At 41.9% G+C, this 15,770-nt stretch overlaps 1 protein-coding gene across 2 annotated transcripts in view; it reads left to right on the forward strand.

The window, feature by feature from the left end:
- The window catches only part of FUT9 (fucosyltransferase 9), a 109,390-nt gene extending 93,822 nt beyond the window's left edge, over positions 1–15,568 (forward strand). The window contains exons 3-4 of one of the 2 annotated variants that reach the window (XM_084827140.1): positions 14,050–14,107; positions 14,484–15,568. In XM_084827140.1, the coding sequence (XP_084683266.1) occupies positions 14,492–15,568 (1,077 nt within the window). In that variant the 5' untranslated portion in view covers positions 14,050–14,107; positions 14,484–14,491. The remainder of the gene's footprint in view (positions 1–14,049; positions 14,108–14,483) is intronic. The other variant, XM_084827139.1, reaches the window with a different exon arrangement.
- The last annotated feature ends 202 nt before the right edge of the window (positions 15,569–15,770 follow it).

Here is a 15,770-nt window from a genome sequence, read left to right on the forward strand (position 1 = left end):
GGAGGGCAACAAAGATGATCAGAGGACTGGAAACAAAGCCCTATGAAGAGAGACTGAAAGAACTGGGGATGTTTAGCCTTGAGAAGAGAAGACTGAGGGGAGATATGATAGCACTCTTGAAGTACTTGAAAGGTTGTCACAGAGAGGAAGGCCACGATCTCTTCTTGATCATCCCAGAGTGCAGGACACGGAATAATGGGCTCAAGTTACAGGAAGCCAGATTCCGGCTGAACATCAGGAAAAACTTCCTGACTGTTACAGCAATACGACAATGGAACCAATTACCTAGGGAGGTGCTGGGCTCTCCCACACTGGAGGCCTTCAAGATGAGGCTGGATAGCCATCTGTCAGGGATGCTCTGACTTGGATTCCTGCATTGAGCAAGGGGTTGGACTCGATGGCCTTGTAGGCCCCTTCCAACTATTCTATGATTCTATTATATGATTCTATGGGACAAGGCAGTATTTTAAATATTATTAGTTGCTTTGTTTTAATAACATTTAAGATGCTGTAATGATGGACCTGTTTTATTTCCAGTGTAGATAACTTACAGTGCAATCCTAACTCCATGTTGTTTGTTTGTTGACTATCTAACCTTTCATTAAAAGGTGAAAGGCGGTAAAAAAAACCCAAAAACCTTGAAATAGACTGGCCAGCTTAAAATGCCCAGGCAAACAGAATAGTTTTGTCTTGGTACTGAAATGGTGGCAAATTTGGTGCCCTCCATTGGGAGGGTATTCGACAAATGGGTTGCCACAACAGAGAAGGCCCTTTCCTTAGTTATCACACAATAAATAGAAGACACCTTGAGAAGATCATCTGCTGCAGATCTTAGGACACAGGCAGGTTGGACTAGTTTCTTTGGGTATTTGAGTCCTAAGCCATTTAGGGAGTAATCCTATGCAGATCGACGGTCACCTCCAACCCCGAGGGCAACCACCTATCCACTGCAGGGTGGGAGGAGTGGTGAGGAGTGGATCCCCTCTGTGCTCCCACTGCCTGCTTTTGTGGCTAGACCTAGCCGTGGGACCATGGAGCCCAGGGAGAGGCGGGTGGACAACACATGGGAAGTGTTGTACTGGCACTTCCGACCTCCCCACCTGCCCCGTCCTCAGGAACTCCCTGTTTGCCCTGCTTCACGCTGCTCTTCTGAGTGTGGAGTGTGAGGCTGATCCGCACTGCCTATGAGGCGGCGCAGGAGGGGGTGTAGGTCAGTTCTCAGGAAACCAACCACTACTATGGCCATTTAGCTGCTGACTAGCAGCCATAGCATTGTGCCCTTAGGACTTTATAGGTAAGCACCAGAACTCTGAATTGGGCCCAGAAGCAAATAGGGAACCAGTGGCTTAGTGGTTAAGATGCTGAACTGCAGACTGGAAGGTCGGCAGGTCAGCAGTTCGAGACCCGAGTGCTGCATGACAGAGTGAGCTCCCGTCTTCAGTCTCTGCTTCTGCCAACCTAGCAGTTCGAAAGCAAGAAATTGCAAGTAGATAAATAGGTACCGCCTCGGCGGGAAAGGTAACAGCACTCCGTGCACCTCGGTGTCCAGTCATGCCGGCCACATGACCACGGAAGCGTCTTCCGACAGCGCTGGCTCTTCGGCTTAGAAACGGGGATGAGCACAGCACCCTAGAGTCGGACACGACTGGTTGGGCACACCTTTACCTTTTACCTTTTAATGTGATCCCATTTGGCCACACCTGTTAACATTCTAGTAGCTGCTTACTACGCTAGTTGAAGATTCCAGGTTGTATTTAAGGCCGCTCCCCCTCTTTTATACAATGCATTACAGTCTAATCCCGAGGTTACCAGAGCATGAACCACTGTAGCCAGACTATCCCTATTCAGGAATGATTGTAGCTGGTGGACCAGCCAAAGCTGGTAAAAGGCACTCCAAGCTACTGAGGCCAACTGGGTGCCCGATAAAGCTGGATCAAGGAGTACCCCCAGGCTATGCATCTGATCTTTCAAGGAGAGTATAACCCTATATAGGATACAGCCATGTGTGAGGAGTCTAATTGTGTGTAGTCGCTGTTCATATAGTCAGTGGAAATCCCCAATTGTCTTCATTTTCCAAGTGCATGACAGTGTTCCAATGTAATCAACATATATGACAATCAAATGTGCTTATCACATTAATTCCTGCAGTAACAGCAAGTATCTTTTGTGTAGGGATTTTGTAACATGTGAAGGAGCCCTGAAAGTATTTGTAGCTCAGTCTTTTAGGCTGCAGTCCTAAACACATTTACCAGGGAGGAAGCTCCTTTATTAATTATCATATTTATATCCCACCTTTTCCTCTTAGAAGGAACCAAAGTGGCTCACATCTCCTCCTCTCCATATTATCCTCACAAGAACCCTGTGAAATAGGTTAGGCTGAGAGTCAGTGACTGGCCCAGAGTCACCCACTGAACTTCATGGCTGAGTGGGGATTAGAACTTGGATCTCCCATGTCCCAGTCCAACACTGTAACCACTACACCACACTGGCTGTCACAGTGGCTGCATTCAGTACAATAAGGAGCCTACGCAAGCCTCAAACTCATGACTACTCCCCTCTCCTCCTCCAGTGCAGATGTAAGGGATCAAAATCTTTCCATTCTGTTTTTGACTAATGGCAGCTGAGCATCATGTCTGAACCCAGAAAACCTGCACTTAGCCTTAACTATGGTTTACTTAAACAAGCCAACTTCAAACAATGGTTTAGAAAGCCAAAGCGTTTCAGTAAACCATAGTTAAAACTAACCACAGTTTGTCCAGATTTGGACATAATGCTCAACTGGGTTTAATTGAAAATGAAAGTGAAAGCTTCAAATATCCTTGGACACACCAGAGAAGAGGGGAGGAGGAAGTGCATGAACCGAAGCTTGCCCAGCTCATTCCCATAATGATAAACCATAATTCATCCATTGTAATGATAAACCCTAGCTCATTATTACTTCCAAACACAACTGGTGGGACTTCTCTCTGAGTAAACGTGCATGGGATTGCTCTGCACAGCTAATTTTTTTTTTTTTAAATAATGTTTTGCTTTAAATAAATGCCATGGAAATATTTTGGTGGTTGTTAGGATTTGTAAGATCCGACATTACAAAATACTGTTTATGCCAGATTTGCTTTGGCAGCATCCCTTCCAAGAAATGTCTTCTAATTTTAGCTAAGCAAGTGGCAATGTAAATCCCCAGTGAAACAAAAGGCAGGGGTTGGGAGAGCTGTAATGATGAAACAACATCAGCTCCTTCCAAATTACGCCTTCCTGGCTTGCACAGAACAACTATTCTAAATACCTTTCCCATGGCCTCATGGGAGATTGATCATATTTAGTCTAGATGGAAATTGTTTTTGGTACTTTTCTGCTGAAGCACTTTCATTTCAGTGTGCTATCTGATCCCAGAACAGTTGGAATTTATTTCATTTCATTTAACTTTATCAGGTAAGGGTTATCCATCCCAAAATGTATTTGGGTGATAAAACATTTCATTCTCTGTCTTATCTGAAATAATATAGAATTCCAGTCAGGTACTATCACCTTTGGAACACTGGAAATACAAGAAACTCTGCTGAGCCATCTTTTATACCCTTTTATAACATTTAGGACAGAGGGTGTTTTTTTGTGCTTTTTTTTTTTGCTTTCTACCTTTTAGAAACACTTTCCACATTACCTAATCAGCCAAAGAATGTCTAAGGCTCTGCTATAGTACATATAGAATGTCTAAGGCTCTGCACATTGTGTAGGCATCTGGGCCTTCCAGATCTGTTGCACCAGAACTCCCATCATCTGTTCTAGGATGTTCCATGACTTCACACAAAACACTGGCCAACCTTTTGGGCCTCATTATCATCCTAGGTCAACTGTGTGTGCACTCTACAACAGGGGTGGGCAGAAAGCAGATCTCCAGATGTTTTTGAACTTCAATTTCCAGCATTCCTGATCATTGGACATGCTGGCAGGGGCTTCTGGGAGTTGAAGTCGAAAACATCTGGAGAGCTACCTTCTTCCCACCCCTGCTGTACAACACATATATCACACTCCTCAGCTGCATATTCACTGCTATGATGGATGTAGCTCTGCGCCGTTGCAGCCAGTGGAGGGATGCTGTCTGAGCAAAGAGCTGACGCCTTACAAAAGCTAACAAGGCCTGTTCTGCACTCAGTTCTGCCTCTCTGAAGGAACTGGCTGTGCCCCTTAAAGTGGCATACTAGGGTCATAGAACTTCAATACCAGGGGTTGTGATCAGTTCCTGTTTCAAGGCAGTCCATGTTTCCTCCTGTTGTGTGTCCCAGCACCATTCATGTTTGTTTTCACGAAGTGCCCAGAGGGGTGCTAGTCTGGATGATAAATGTGGTATAAATTTCCCTAAGTAATTAACCATTCCTAGAAACTGCTACACATCTTACTGGTACTGAGGCTGTGACATTTCAATAAACTTGACCTTTCATGTCTCCCAGAAATGGCAGTTCAGTCACTGCAAATACACATTTTTCCTTAATCTTAAATTTGCAGCTTTTGTTGCTTCTAAGACTTTCCAAAGCCTTAGATCATCCTTTTCCAACCTGGTGCCATCCAGATGTTTTGGACTACAACTCTCATCAGCCCCAGACAGTCTAATGGCCAGTGATGATGGGAATGGTAGTCCAAAACATCTGGAGGGCACCAGCTTGGGAAAACCTGCCTTAGATCATGTTCAGGTCTGATAGAGCCCTAAACAATGATTTCTTCCATGAAGGTATCATCCACCAGTTATTTTGCCGCAGGAAAGAGTCCAACACAATAAACCTCAAAGGAAGAGAAGCAACGGGACAAAGGCATGAGCAGAGGCTTGAACTGGGAGAATCTGGAAACAAGAAGGCTGATACCACCACTGAGGCCTTCAGACCAAGTTAAGTGGGAGAATGAGAGATACACACACACCAAGGGATAGAGCAGCTGCAGTACCTATATTAAAGGGGTGAAGCCAGTTTTCAGTGAGGGTAAGTAGCTTGAGGGATCTAGAAAAGAAAAGATCATGGATTGCTTTCTGGATGGTGGAAAGGCAATTCCAGAGGGAACAGAAGAGGGGAAGGTGGGGAGGGGAGAAAACAAATAGGACTGAGACTTTTGAACGTTTGAAGCAAATGTCTTGGATATCATCAGGAGTTAAAGCATTCAAGGCAGATACAGGCTCTTTAGGAGTCTCTGACAGTTGCTGGAGTTATCAAGGTGGGTAGGGCCAGAGAGCACCATCCTGGGGAACGATGCAATAGTCGTACAGTACTGATCCACCTGGACACACCCAGGCACTTTAACATGCTCATATATCATGTGTATAGTTTTGTGGTACACTTCAGTTGCTGAGGCAGTGCCGCCGAATGGACCCACAAAAAGCAATACCTCCCAAATGGTATTAAATGTACAACATTTGGAGCTGTCCTCTGTGAGCTGTAATTGTCTCAGGAAGCATCTAGTTTACTAAGAAAGTGGGCATTTGCAAACTGCCATCATTGCCTCCCTAGCAGGGAGTTTGAAATGCTCCCTCTTGATAGCCTCGCTAAGGCTTCTGTGATCTAGACAGATTCATAACTTGCCGTCTGCTTTATCTACAATGACTAGGGAGCATGCACATTGTTTGGGTTCCTAAATCTTTTATATGGCCTGTAATGCTTCCCTCAGAAGCGCCTCCCTGACCGTTCTGCTCAGATAAATCACTGGGGAAATTGTTTTATTTATGTGGATAGTACATTTGCCTGGTAAGCACCCAAAACCTTCAAATAAACCTTAATATGATGAAATCATTGTCTCACATTCCTGAGCCCCATGACCTTGCATGGCAAGCACCTTTTGACCAGGTTAAGGTTCTCACATGTTGCCAAACTGAAGATTATAATCAACTGTTTAGGTACAATAATAAATGCCAGTTTATACATGGTGCCTTTGTATGCTGGCAGTACGCCATCCTTTTATTGCTATATTGATCCCAGTTACTATTATGCTGGTTGGATATAGTTTTCACCTAAATTGAAGTCTTTAATCATCTTGTTCAGCAACACAGTCACCTGAACATGTCTAGTTTAAAGGACACCATTGTTCCCTTTATTTCCACTAGCAGACTCCAGTCCTTCTCATTATATCTGCATGATTCCATGTAAAGGTAAAGGTGTCCCCAACCAGTCGTGTCCGACTCTAGGGTGCGGTGCTCATCCCCGTTTCTAAGCCAAAGAGCCAGCGCTGTCCAAAGACGCTTCCGTGGTCATGTGGCCGGCATGACTGAACACCGAGGTGCACGGAACACTGTTGCCTTTCCCGCCGAGGCGGTACCTATTTATCTACTTGCAATTTCTTGCTTTCGAACTGCTAGGTTGGCAGGAATGATTCCATGACAGTCACATAAAACCTCTCTTGCATCTGCTCAACAGCGTTTGTGATCTGAAACATTTTGCAAAATGACTGTGCTCTCTGGCATTCCCAGGAACCTAAAAGACTTGGGGCCCAGGCCCACAGGACACAAAATCTGCATATGTGCATATGCTAATCTGTATGTGCTAATTTATATATATGTAAATTTAGAAAAAAAATACTAGGATTTAAATAAATTTCACAGGAGGCAAAGCCAGCTGATTAATTTCTCATCTAAATCATCTCAAATAAAACAAGTTATTCAATTAAATTTGCACCATGTCCCAAATTATTCCCAACCAATTGGGAAAAGGTTTTTTTTTTTTTCTTCTAAAGTTAAGGCAGGGGAAGATTGCTTTGGGCTGGGAGGAGTATTGCAGCATGTGAGGAAGAAAGCGTTAATCCTTCCCTGCCCAGCTGCAGTCCCCCTTGGAAAATTGCCCCCCTGCGTGGCAATTAAGCTGAGAAAAATACCTTCCATGAGCATGAATGAACACTCAGGACTCTGTGGAATAAATCTGGGGCCCTAGGAAATAAATTCAGTGCTGGAAGCCCATGGGCCCAGGCCCAGCAATGCCCCTGGCTGTGATTGCCACTATTCCAGCAGTTTCCCACATGCAGCTCACTGTTTTGAGCCATGCTATGTGCCATTGCTTGTTTCAGGCCTCTTTCTCCCTTCCAAGGTGCTTTCATAGATGGCTGCTGCTGTCTTTGGGTAAGCTTATTCAGTCACCTGAACACATGTGTCTAGTTTAAAGTCCATATTCCTGCTTGCTAAGTACATGGGCTTTTCTGATGACCTCTGTTCTTTTGTTTGAGCCCTTACCAACTCTGTATATCTTAAAAGAGGTGTTTTTTTTACCCAAGCTGAGGTCTTCTTCATGCAATAACCTTTCTATTATTGCATTTACCTTTATAATGAGAAGGACTGGAGTCTGCTAGTGGAAGTAGAGAGAACAGTGGTGTCCTTTAAACTGGATACAGGTGCTCAGATGACTGTGTTGCCTGAAAAAGATGATTAAAGACTCCAACTTAGGTGAAAACTACACCCAACCAGCATAAGAGTAACTGGGGCCAATAAAGCAGTAAAAGGGTGAATGCAATAAGGGAATGCCACAAATAATCCTGTCTCTTATCAAAGAGTCTGTCAAGTTTCAAGGGCACTGGTCTTGCTAAGGGTTTTTAACTCTATGGCATATTGCTCTATACTGCTAGCCATTTTCTGCATGCATGTATAGAATCTATGCCTTTCAAAGGTCTCATTGTTTTGTGATATACTGTGCTCCTCAAATTTTATCATTATTGCACTACACTTCCTTTTTTTGCCTTCTGCAAATTGGAAATTGTTGTAAATCTCTAGTGCTTTCTTCCCCACCACGTGCAATTTTAGCTGGATTATGCCCCATGTTTTTACAGGCAACCATTCATTGCTGTTTTCACAAGATCTACATTCACAAGCAAATTAAAAGTAAGTGTGCTATAATAAGCTCATACTAGAAACATAAATATATTCTTTGTTTTCAACTGCTACAATACAGATATCTCCATTAACTGAGCACTAGAGAACTAAAGAATTTGCTGTACAAGCAATGGTGCCAGCTTCCTTATAAGTGATGATAGTGTGCAAATAATCCTTATGTAAAATGATCATGGAATCTTGGCGTTGGAAGCAGTTTGATGTGGCATAATTTCTAGTCTTTTTGCTTAAAGAGTGCCAAAGTCATGTGCGTGCATTTAAAATAGAATTTCAGAAAAAGTGGAGAGGGGCTTCTGAAAATGTTAAGACACAAGGATTCTTAGATATGGTTGAGATTAACACAGATTTACACTATAATTCTATGATTTACTATTATATGACTTGTTAATATTGGTTTAGACCTAGGATCTGACTTCCAGGAGAGGAAGGGCTCCATTCTCAGAGGGACCCTCCATCCAATATTTTGGGGTCCCCCTTTCCTGCACACCACAGTTTGCCCCATTTAGCAGGGTCTTCTGGCTTTCTGTGTAGCATTTTTAGGGGGCTGGAAGGGCTGCTATGGGAAGGAGGAGGCAGGGAAGTTCACTTCCACCAGCACAGTTGATCCAGGGTAAATCTGGATCCAATCCATTGTTATCTTGTAACTTTACTTATAATCCACCTTTATGCTCAGAGAGCCCCAAGATCAGCTAATGATGTAAAAGCAATTAAAAAGAACACATTAAAACAATACAATTAATTTTTAAAGAACAAAATCCTAAAAAAAACAAAAGCCACCTGTACCTCTTTCAGTCTCCAAGTGTGTGATGGATTTCTTTTAAAAGCCTTCATAGAATCATAGAATAGTAGGGTTGGAAGGGGCCTACAAGACCATCAAGTCCAACCCCCTGCTCAATGCAGGAATCCAAGCAATCCTTACTTATTACTTGAGGTCATAAGCGTGATTTTACAATGTTCAAAATATGAAATGAGTCTTATGTTCTACTCACTTTAGGACAATCTGAAAAATGAACTAAAACCTGAATCTGCTTAATACCTGACCCAAGGCCAAATTTTAAAGCAGAAGAAATACAAAACTGGTATTTATGAACTGGGAGTCACTAAAAAACTAACTAAAACCAGGAAGTATTTTCTATATAATGATGTATCCATATTTGCCAGAAAAAAACAGCACTGGAGCAATTTGTGTTCTGTATTCTGTTTCATTTTTAAACTCAGCATTATTATATGGAGAGAATTACAGGGTCTTTTGAGAAATGGCTCTCATTTCTTATACATTGCTTCTTTAGCCCTCAGGGGCATATGGAGCCACCTGAGTACTTAATTCCAGGAGGTAGGTCAGAGTTGAGCTGGAAGAAAGACAAGCAGTTTCTTAATCAAGTACATTCCCCACAGAAGTAGCCATCACATTTTACATATTTCATGCTTCCTGTTATAGCCTTGTATGGCCTGGAGCAGTCAGCAGGTAACTGAATAAGGTGGGGCCACAGACTTACTGTGGCCAAGCTCAGAAACTATTCTCCATGGTAAGACAGTCCATTTGGGGGAGATCAAAAGAATATAAATATCACCCTTAGGATGTAATTATAATTACATCCAGAAGTACTAGCCCAAAGCCTGGCACACCTGCATTAAAGATCTTCTCCCTGGTTTTATTACTATTGCACAAAGAAGTGGTACTTTTCCAGACAAGACCAAAACTTAGCTGCAGCCTTTTGATTATGGTAAGTCAGGTCAATAGCACAGTGTTGCAAATTCATCATATTTCTTTCTCTGCCTTTCTTTTTTTCCTCTCTCTTTCTTAGGCCACTCACTGTAAATCTGCTGCATTTTATTACCGGATGTCTATAGATAAGGTGATAGATACACATACACACACACACACACACACGCACACACTTAATTATTTGTGTATGCAGCACTGTGGCTGTATTCAGATGTCATTTATCCAACTGTAATCACTAGTGAATGATCTAAATTGTGTGACTTATTCTTAGAATGGGTCGTTATTGATGTTTCTCTGTGAGGCTTTTCTTCTGAATGTAAAGAAAGCTATTTTTTTCTGACTTTTGGTCTCTGAATTGTCCTTTTCTCCAGAAATCAGTAGACTTGCCTGATGTTTATGGAGTGACTTGTTAAAAAGAATAAGCGAAAGCAAGATTCAAACTCAAATATTATGATGTTTTCATAGTCACATAAATATTCCATTGTTCAATATATCTAGTTTGACTCAAGCCATGTAGAAAACAAAAATGTTGCTGCTGTTAGGATGGATTACGGAAAGTTTATAACTGAAATTCTCCATCTAAAAATTTAGCATATTTGTCATTCTTTTCTCTTTTTTTAAGTGTGGAGAAGGGAAGACACTTGTACACAAATGTGTATTAAAACCATGATGTCTGCTGCTTTTACTCAGAGCTGGTTCAAGGAGGGGGTGATTTTCATCAGAGAAATGAGACAGGCAAGAAGGAAAGGGTGCTTAATTCTTCTGCTACTTTCCACTCTTGCACTGAAAACTTCCACCCACCAGAAGCAGTGGTGCAGCTAGATAATTGTAAACCTTTGAGTGAATGGTGTTATGGGGCCACCTCTTTAGAAGGTCACTAGTGTTACTTCAGTTGTGTTGCACACAACTAACATTTCTGTAACCCACCACCACCATTCCGTGATTGACAACTGCTTCTACAGTCCTGATTTTATAAGCAACAAAACAAAGCTGGTTTGCTAATCCTGATTTTAAAAGGAATATTCTTCCTATTGTGCATGTGCTATTTCACATTTTAAACTCACTTAAATCAAAGCGCCATCATGACTACAGGAATAACATGGAGTTTGCTTTTTCTGCCCTGATGCAAAGCACATTTACTTGGGAATAAGCACTACGTTGTTGTAGGAAAGGATAATTAAATGCTCACAAGAGTGCCCCTTTAATTAAGGTGAGCCCCCCCCCCCCAGCTGCCAAAAGCAGCCTGGTAAATATTGCCACAGGTACATGAAGTTAAAAGGTGTAGCTTTTTTCAAATTCTGGTGAAAACTACTGATGTACTTTATTGAGGCTTGTTGAGGAGGTGTGCCTTATTGCTTTGGTGAAGTTCTGAGCAGCAGTTCAAAGGTTATTAATGTTTTGTGTCCCATGAAAGCCTATGGCAGCAACTGCTGGCATAGTTACATCGGGCACTCTGAAGCTAGAATGCTGCCAGTACTCCAGTGTTCTTGTTAGCATTCTGATGGGGGTGCGGGGTAGCAGGGAACAGTCAACTGAGAAAAGAGTGAGGTATTTTGAAGGCTTTTAGAATCACTGTTACTGAGGAAGAGAGGCAGCCAAAGAAAAAGCTATGCTGGAATCCTGTGCAGGTTTACTCAGAACTCAGCTATTCTGAACATACAGAGACACATCTATTCATTCATACACATCTACCCAGTTAATGACTTGTTTGTGTTTTATTCTTAAGTTTGTGTTTTTGTTTTGTGTTTCAGAACACTGTAATAATAAATTTCATTTTTTTAAAACGGGGAAATTCAATGATAAAAAAAACCTGTAGGTTTAAGACCAGAGTTAAGGCAATCTCATGTTGGCTCAAGTTCCACCAAACCAGGCAACTGAAAGCTTAGGGCAGCATCCGTCATTCCGCTAGCACAGATGACATTGCACTAGCCAAAACTAGGTTCCAAACTATGGACAAAATCCAACATAAGTCCTACTTGGAGTAGATCCATTGAAATGAATGGGACTTCAGTTAGTCATGACTAATGAAATCCCACTCATTTCAGTGGGTCTACTCTAAGTAGGACTTAGGTTGGAATTTACCCTATGCCCAAGAGGAAAATCCAACTAAAGCTACATTTGTGCAAGCACAGTTGCACAACCCATTGTGCAAGCCATTGTGCATTACACTTGTGCAAGCTGTAGTGCAACTGGTTACACAACTGGCTGTGCAAACATAATGCACAACCTACTTGCATAATGAAAAGACTTGGCAGAGCTCCGCTAGTGCTATTTGGGTTTGCGGAATGATACTGTTGGATACTGTCCTTAAGCTGGTGCCTTAAGGGGCACCCATGATCAGTAATTACGTATGTTGTGTAATGTCAAATTGTGCTTGCTTCCAAGCAACAAACAGACATGGGTCAGCTCAAAGGAGGATTTTTTTTCATAATACAGTAAGGCTCAGATGCTTCGTAAGGCAATACAGGACCAGGATAACACGAGGCATCTTTACTGGCCCCAGGCACTCCATCTTCCCCAATTGGGTTTGGACCTGAAAACCCAGGGAAAGTGTGGGTGCAGGGAGGGTAAGTTGTAAGCAAAGACAGTTTGTGATATTGCGCAACATCAACATTGGCCAAAGGGCGTGTCTAAGGCATATGCCTTAGCTTTCAATTTCCTGGCTTTGTGGTGCTTGAGCCAACATGAGATAGCCTTAACTCTGGTCTTAACCCAGGAGGGTTTTTAAAATCATTGAATTCAGTTCAATGATTTAAAAAACCTGCCAGTTTAAATAATAAAATGAGCATCTGTAACCATGTACATATCTGTCCAGTTGCCCCTTAACTCTTAACATTTTTTGCTATGAGCTCTACAGTGGCTGCTTTATCTGTGTGAAGGAATGGGGGGGAAACTAACTTTGCTGATCAGTGCTGGGATTTCCCCAATTTGACATATTATTCCTCTGCAGTAGTTCCAAGATATCCGGCAACTAACCATAGCCTGAACTGACTGGTCATTCACTGACCTGCTGTTGCTTTAGGCAGACTGTGTAACTTACCCAGTTTAACTGGTCAAAGGGGAAGGTTGGAGCAATTGAAATTAACCTCTGTTCTACTCCCTGCAGGTAAAGCTGACCCAAAGTTTTCAGCCTAGATTTTTATTCAGCATGTGGGGGGGATGGGGTGAAAATGCCCCCTCCCCAATCAAATCAATCTTTGAGGCCATGTGTGGAATTTTAAGACCTTTTGGGAAGTGGTCTTCCTATCTTAATTTGAGGTGGCAAAGACTTTTACTGTCCTTTCCCCCCCTTCTTTCTTTAACAGCCAAAAAGGCCTTGAGATTGTATGTATTGGAGGGGGTAGGGAGTGTTACAAGTTTGCCCTGGGGCTGAAACAACTATGCTTGGGCAGTGATGTCATCAACTCTTGCTTCCATGGCTGTATAAGATTTGTTATTCATTGTGCTAGGCTGCAAATTCTGGCTGGAGATAAGAAAACAGCTTATAGCACAGCTTCAAGAGCACTACAGCAGTTGCATCTGAAAACAGTAAAATGTTTATAATTATCCATAATCCATTTCACTCTGAAGGCATTCTTCACAAAAACTACCTTCAGCAGCCAAGCGTTGGACAAGAGGCCACACTTTATCCAGGCCCAGTGGTCCAGGGGGCACTGGCCTGGGCTGCAAGCTCATTACCATGAGGGAAAAAATATGGCTAAATCATACATGCTTATGGCTGTTTATGCAAAGGTATTTCCCTGTATCTGTATCTAGACTATCCACAAGTTATGGTGAGATTTTCCTGGAGCTAATCAGACCAAGCAGCATTTTGAACAGCAAGCTGCTGGCTCAGATGTAGGGTTGATCTCCATTGTCAAGAATCCAAGGTTCAGGACGTGGGAGTGTACAAAAAAGGACTGCATTTTTAGACGTATCTTTTAGTCAGCCCAGTTACATTTTGTGTTAATGAGGTCTTTTTATGCTTTTTAATTGCTGTCTTCTATGCGTCTAAATAATAAACCTGTTTCAGTGACATACTTCCATTGACAGGATTAGCAAAGAAAGAAAGAAACAGACACAAAGCTGTGGTACAGTTACGTGTGTGGCTAGATAGGAAGATAAATAATTGGATACTATAATGCTTATATCACCCACCCAAGAAGATATGGGTGGCGTACATGAGGATGATCCTGTGGAGCCACCCAATAAGCCTCATGGGATGAGATGATCTGTTGCACCATGCTGGTGTGATGGTGCACTGCCACTGTGGTCAGCGGCAGTGCAATGCCAAGATGAATCATGGCCAAGATGAATGTGTGAAGCTACCTTTGCACTGTAAGGCCTCCGGGCAAGAAAATGTTGCTTTTTTATCCTGTACAGTGCTTAACACACCACTAGACCTAAATACATGTTTAGTCGTCATTCTTGCAGGTCCAGAAAATCAATTTTCTGTCCAATCCCTTTTTTGTAATGAACATCTCTACTTTCCTAGGGTTACAGATGAAGTAGGGGCAACTGCACCAGAAGAAAAGGAGACAGTAAAATCTTTGGTACATTATGATAAGTACAGATGAGCCTAAAGGTTCAGTCAAATTCAATATTACTGAATCAAACATAAAAAATTAAATAAGTACACCACAAAACAATGATGTCATTATATTCATCCCAACCTTCCAATACTTTCAGCTTATTTAAATTTCCCATTCAGATGGCAAAAGAAACATTATGATTCTTCCCAACTGTTCATTGTGTGAGAGTTTGTCAAGACTGTTTGGCAACATATTAAAAATTCCATCAAAAATCTGTGAAGCTTTGTAGTTGTAAAAAAAAATAATTTTCCGATACATGTATGCAATTGTTACCATGGGGCACATGGCATTAATCTAAAGATAATAACCTTTCATTTCTGTCTTCTTTCCTTCACAGATCAAATTATGATATCGTCATCCAAAGGGATTTTCCGCCCATTTCTAGTTCTCTTCATTGTGCTGGGCTGTTTCATGGCATGTCTGCTTATTTATATCAAACCCACAAACAGCTGGATCTCTGGTCCCATTGAATCAGCCAGCTCAGTTTTGAAAATGAAGAACTTCTTCTCCAGCAAAAGTGATTATATCAATGAGACGACTATTCTGATATGGGTGTGGCCATTTGGCCAGACATTTGACCTGAAATTCTGCCCAACATTTAACATCCATGGGTGCCATCTGACTACTGACCGTACACTATATAACCGGTCTCATGCCGTTCTTATTCACCACAGAGACATCAGTTGGGATCTGACTAATTTACCTCAGCAGCCTAGGCCACCATTTCAGAAATGGATCTGGATGAACTTGGAATCACCAACACACACTCCACAAAAGAGTGGAATTGAACATCTGTTTAACCTGACCCTCACTTATCGTCGTGATTCAGATATTCAAGTGCCTTATGGCTTCATGATGGTTAGCACAAACACCTTTCTGTTTGAAATGCCGAATAAAGAAAGACTGGTGTGTTGGGTGGTGAGTAACTGGAACCCTGAGCATGCAAGGGTCAAGTACTATAATGAACTAAGTAAATACATTGAAATCCATACCTATGGGCAAGCATTTGGAGATTACGTGAGTGATAAAAATTTGATCCCAACTATTTCCACTTGTAAGTTTTACCTTTCCTTTGAGAATTCTATCCACAAAGACTATATCACAGAGAAGCTTTACAATGCTTTTCTGGCTGGGTCTGTGCCAGTTGTTCTGGGCCCTCCTAGGGAAAACTATGAGAATTACATCCCAGCCAATTCTTTCATACACGTGGAGGATTTCCTCTCCCCAAGGGACCTTTCAGAATATCTTCTGATGCTTGACAAAAATGATCAACTGTACATTAGCTACTTCAACTGGAGGAAGGATTTCTCAGTACGCCTTCCCCAATTCTGGGAATCACATGCATGCTTTGCCTGTGACCATGTCAAAAGACACCAGGAATACAAGTCTGTAGGTAATTTAGAAAAATGGTTTTGGAATTAAACTTTTATCCCATTTTTTGCACTAAATATATATATATATATATATATATATATATATATATATATATATATAAACACAGCTGACAAAATCATTATTCCAAGATGGGGGGAAAAAAACTCCTGAGTAAGGCATCACTGTTTATCATCTGCCCTTTCCTGGGTACAATGTATTCCATTTATACTGTCTCTTCTTAATCTGGATC

The sequence above is a fragment of the Heloderma suspectum genome, chromosome 1, assembly GCF_057233095.1.
Source record: "Heloderma suspectum isolate Gila_16-S chromosome 1, 16-S_ref, whole genome shotgun sequence".
Lineage (NCBI taxonomy): Eukaryota > Metazoa > Chordata > Lepidosauria > Squamata > Helodermatidae > Heloderma > Heloderma suspectum.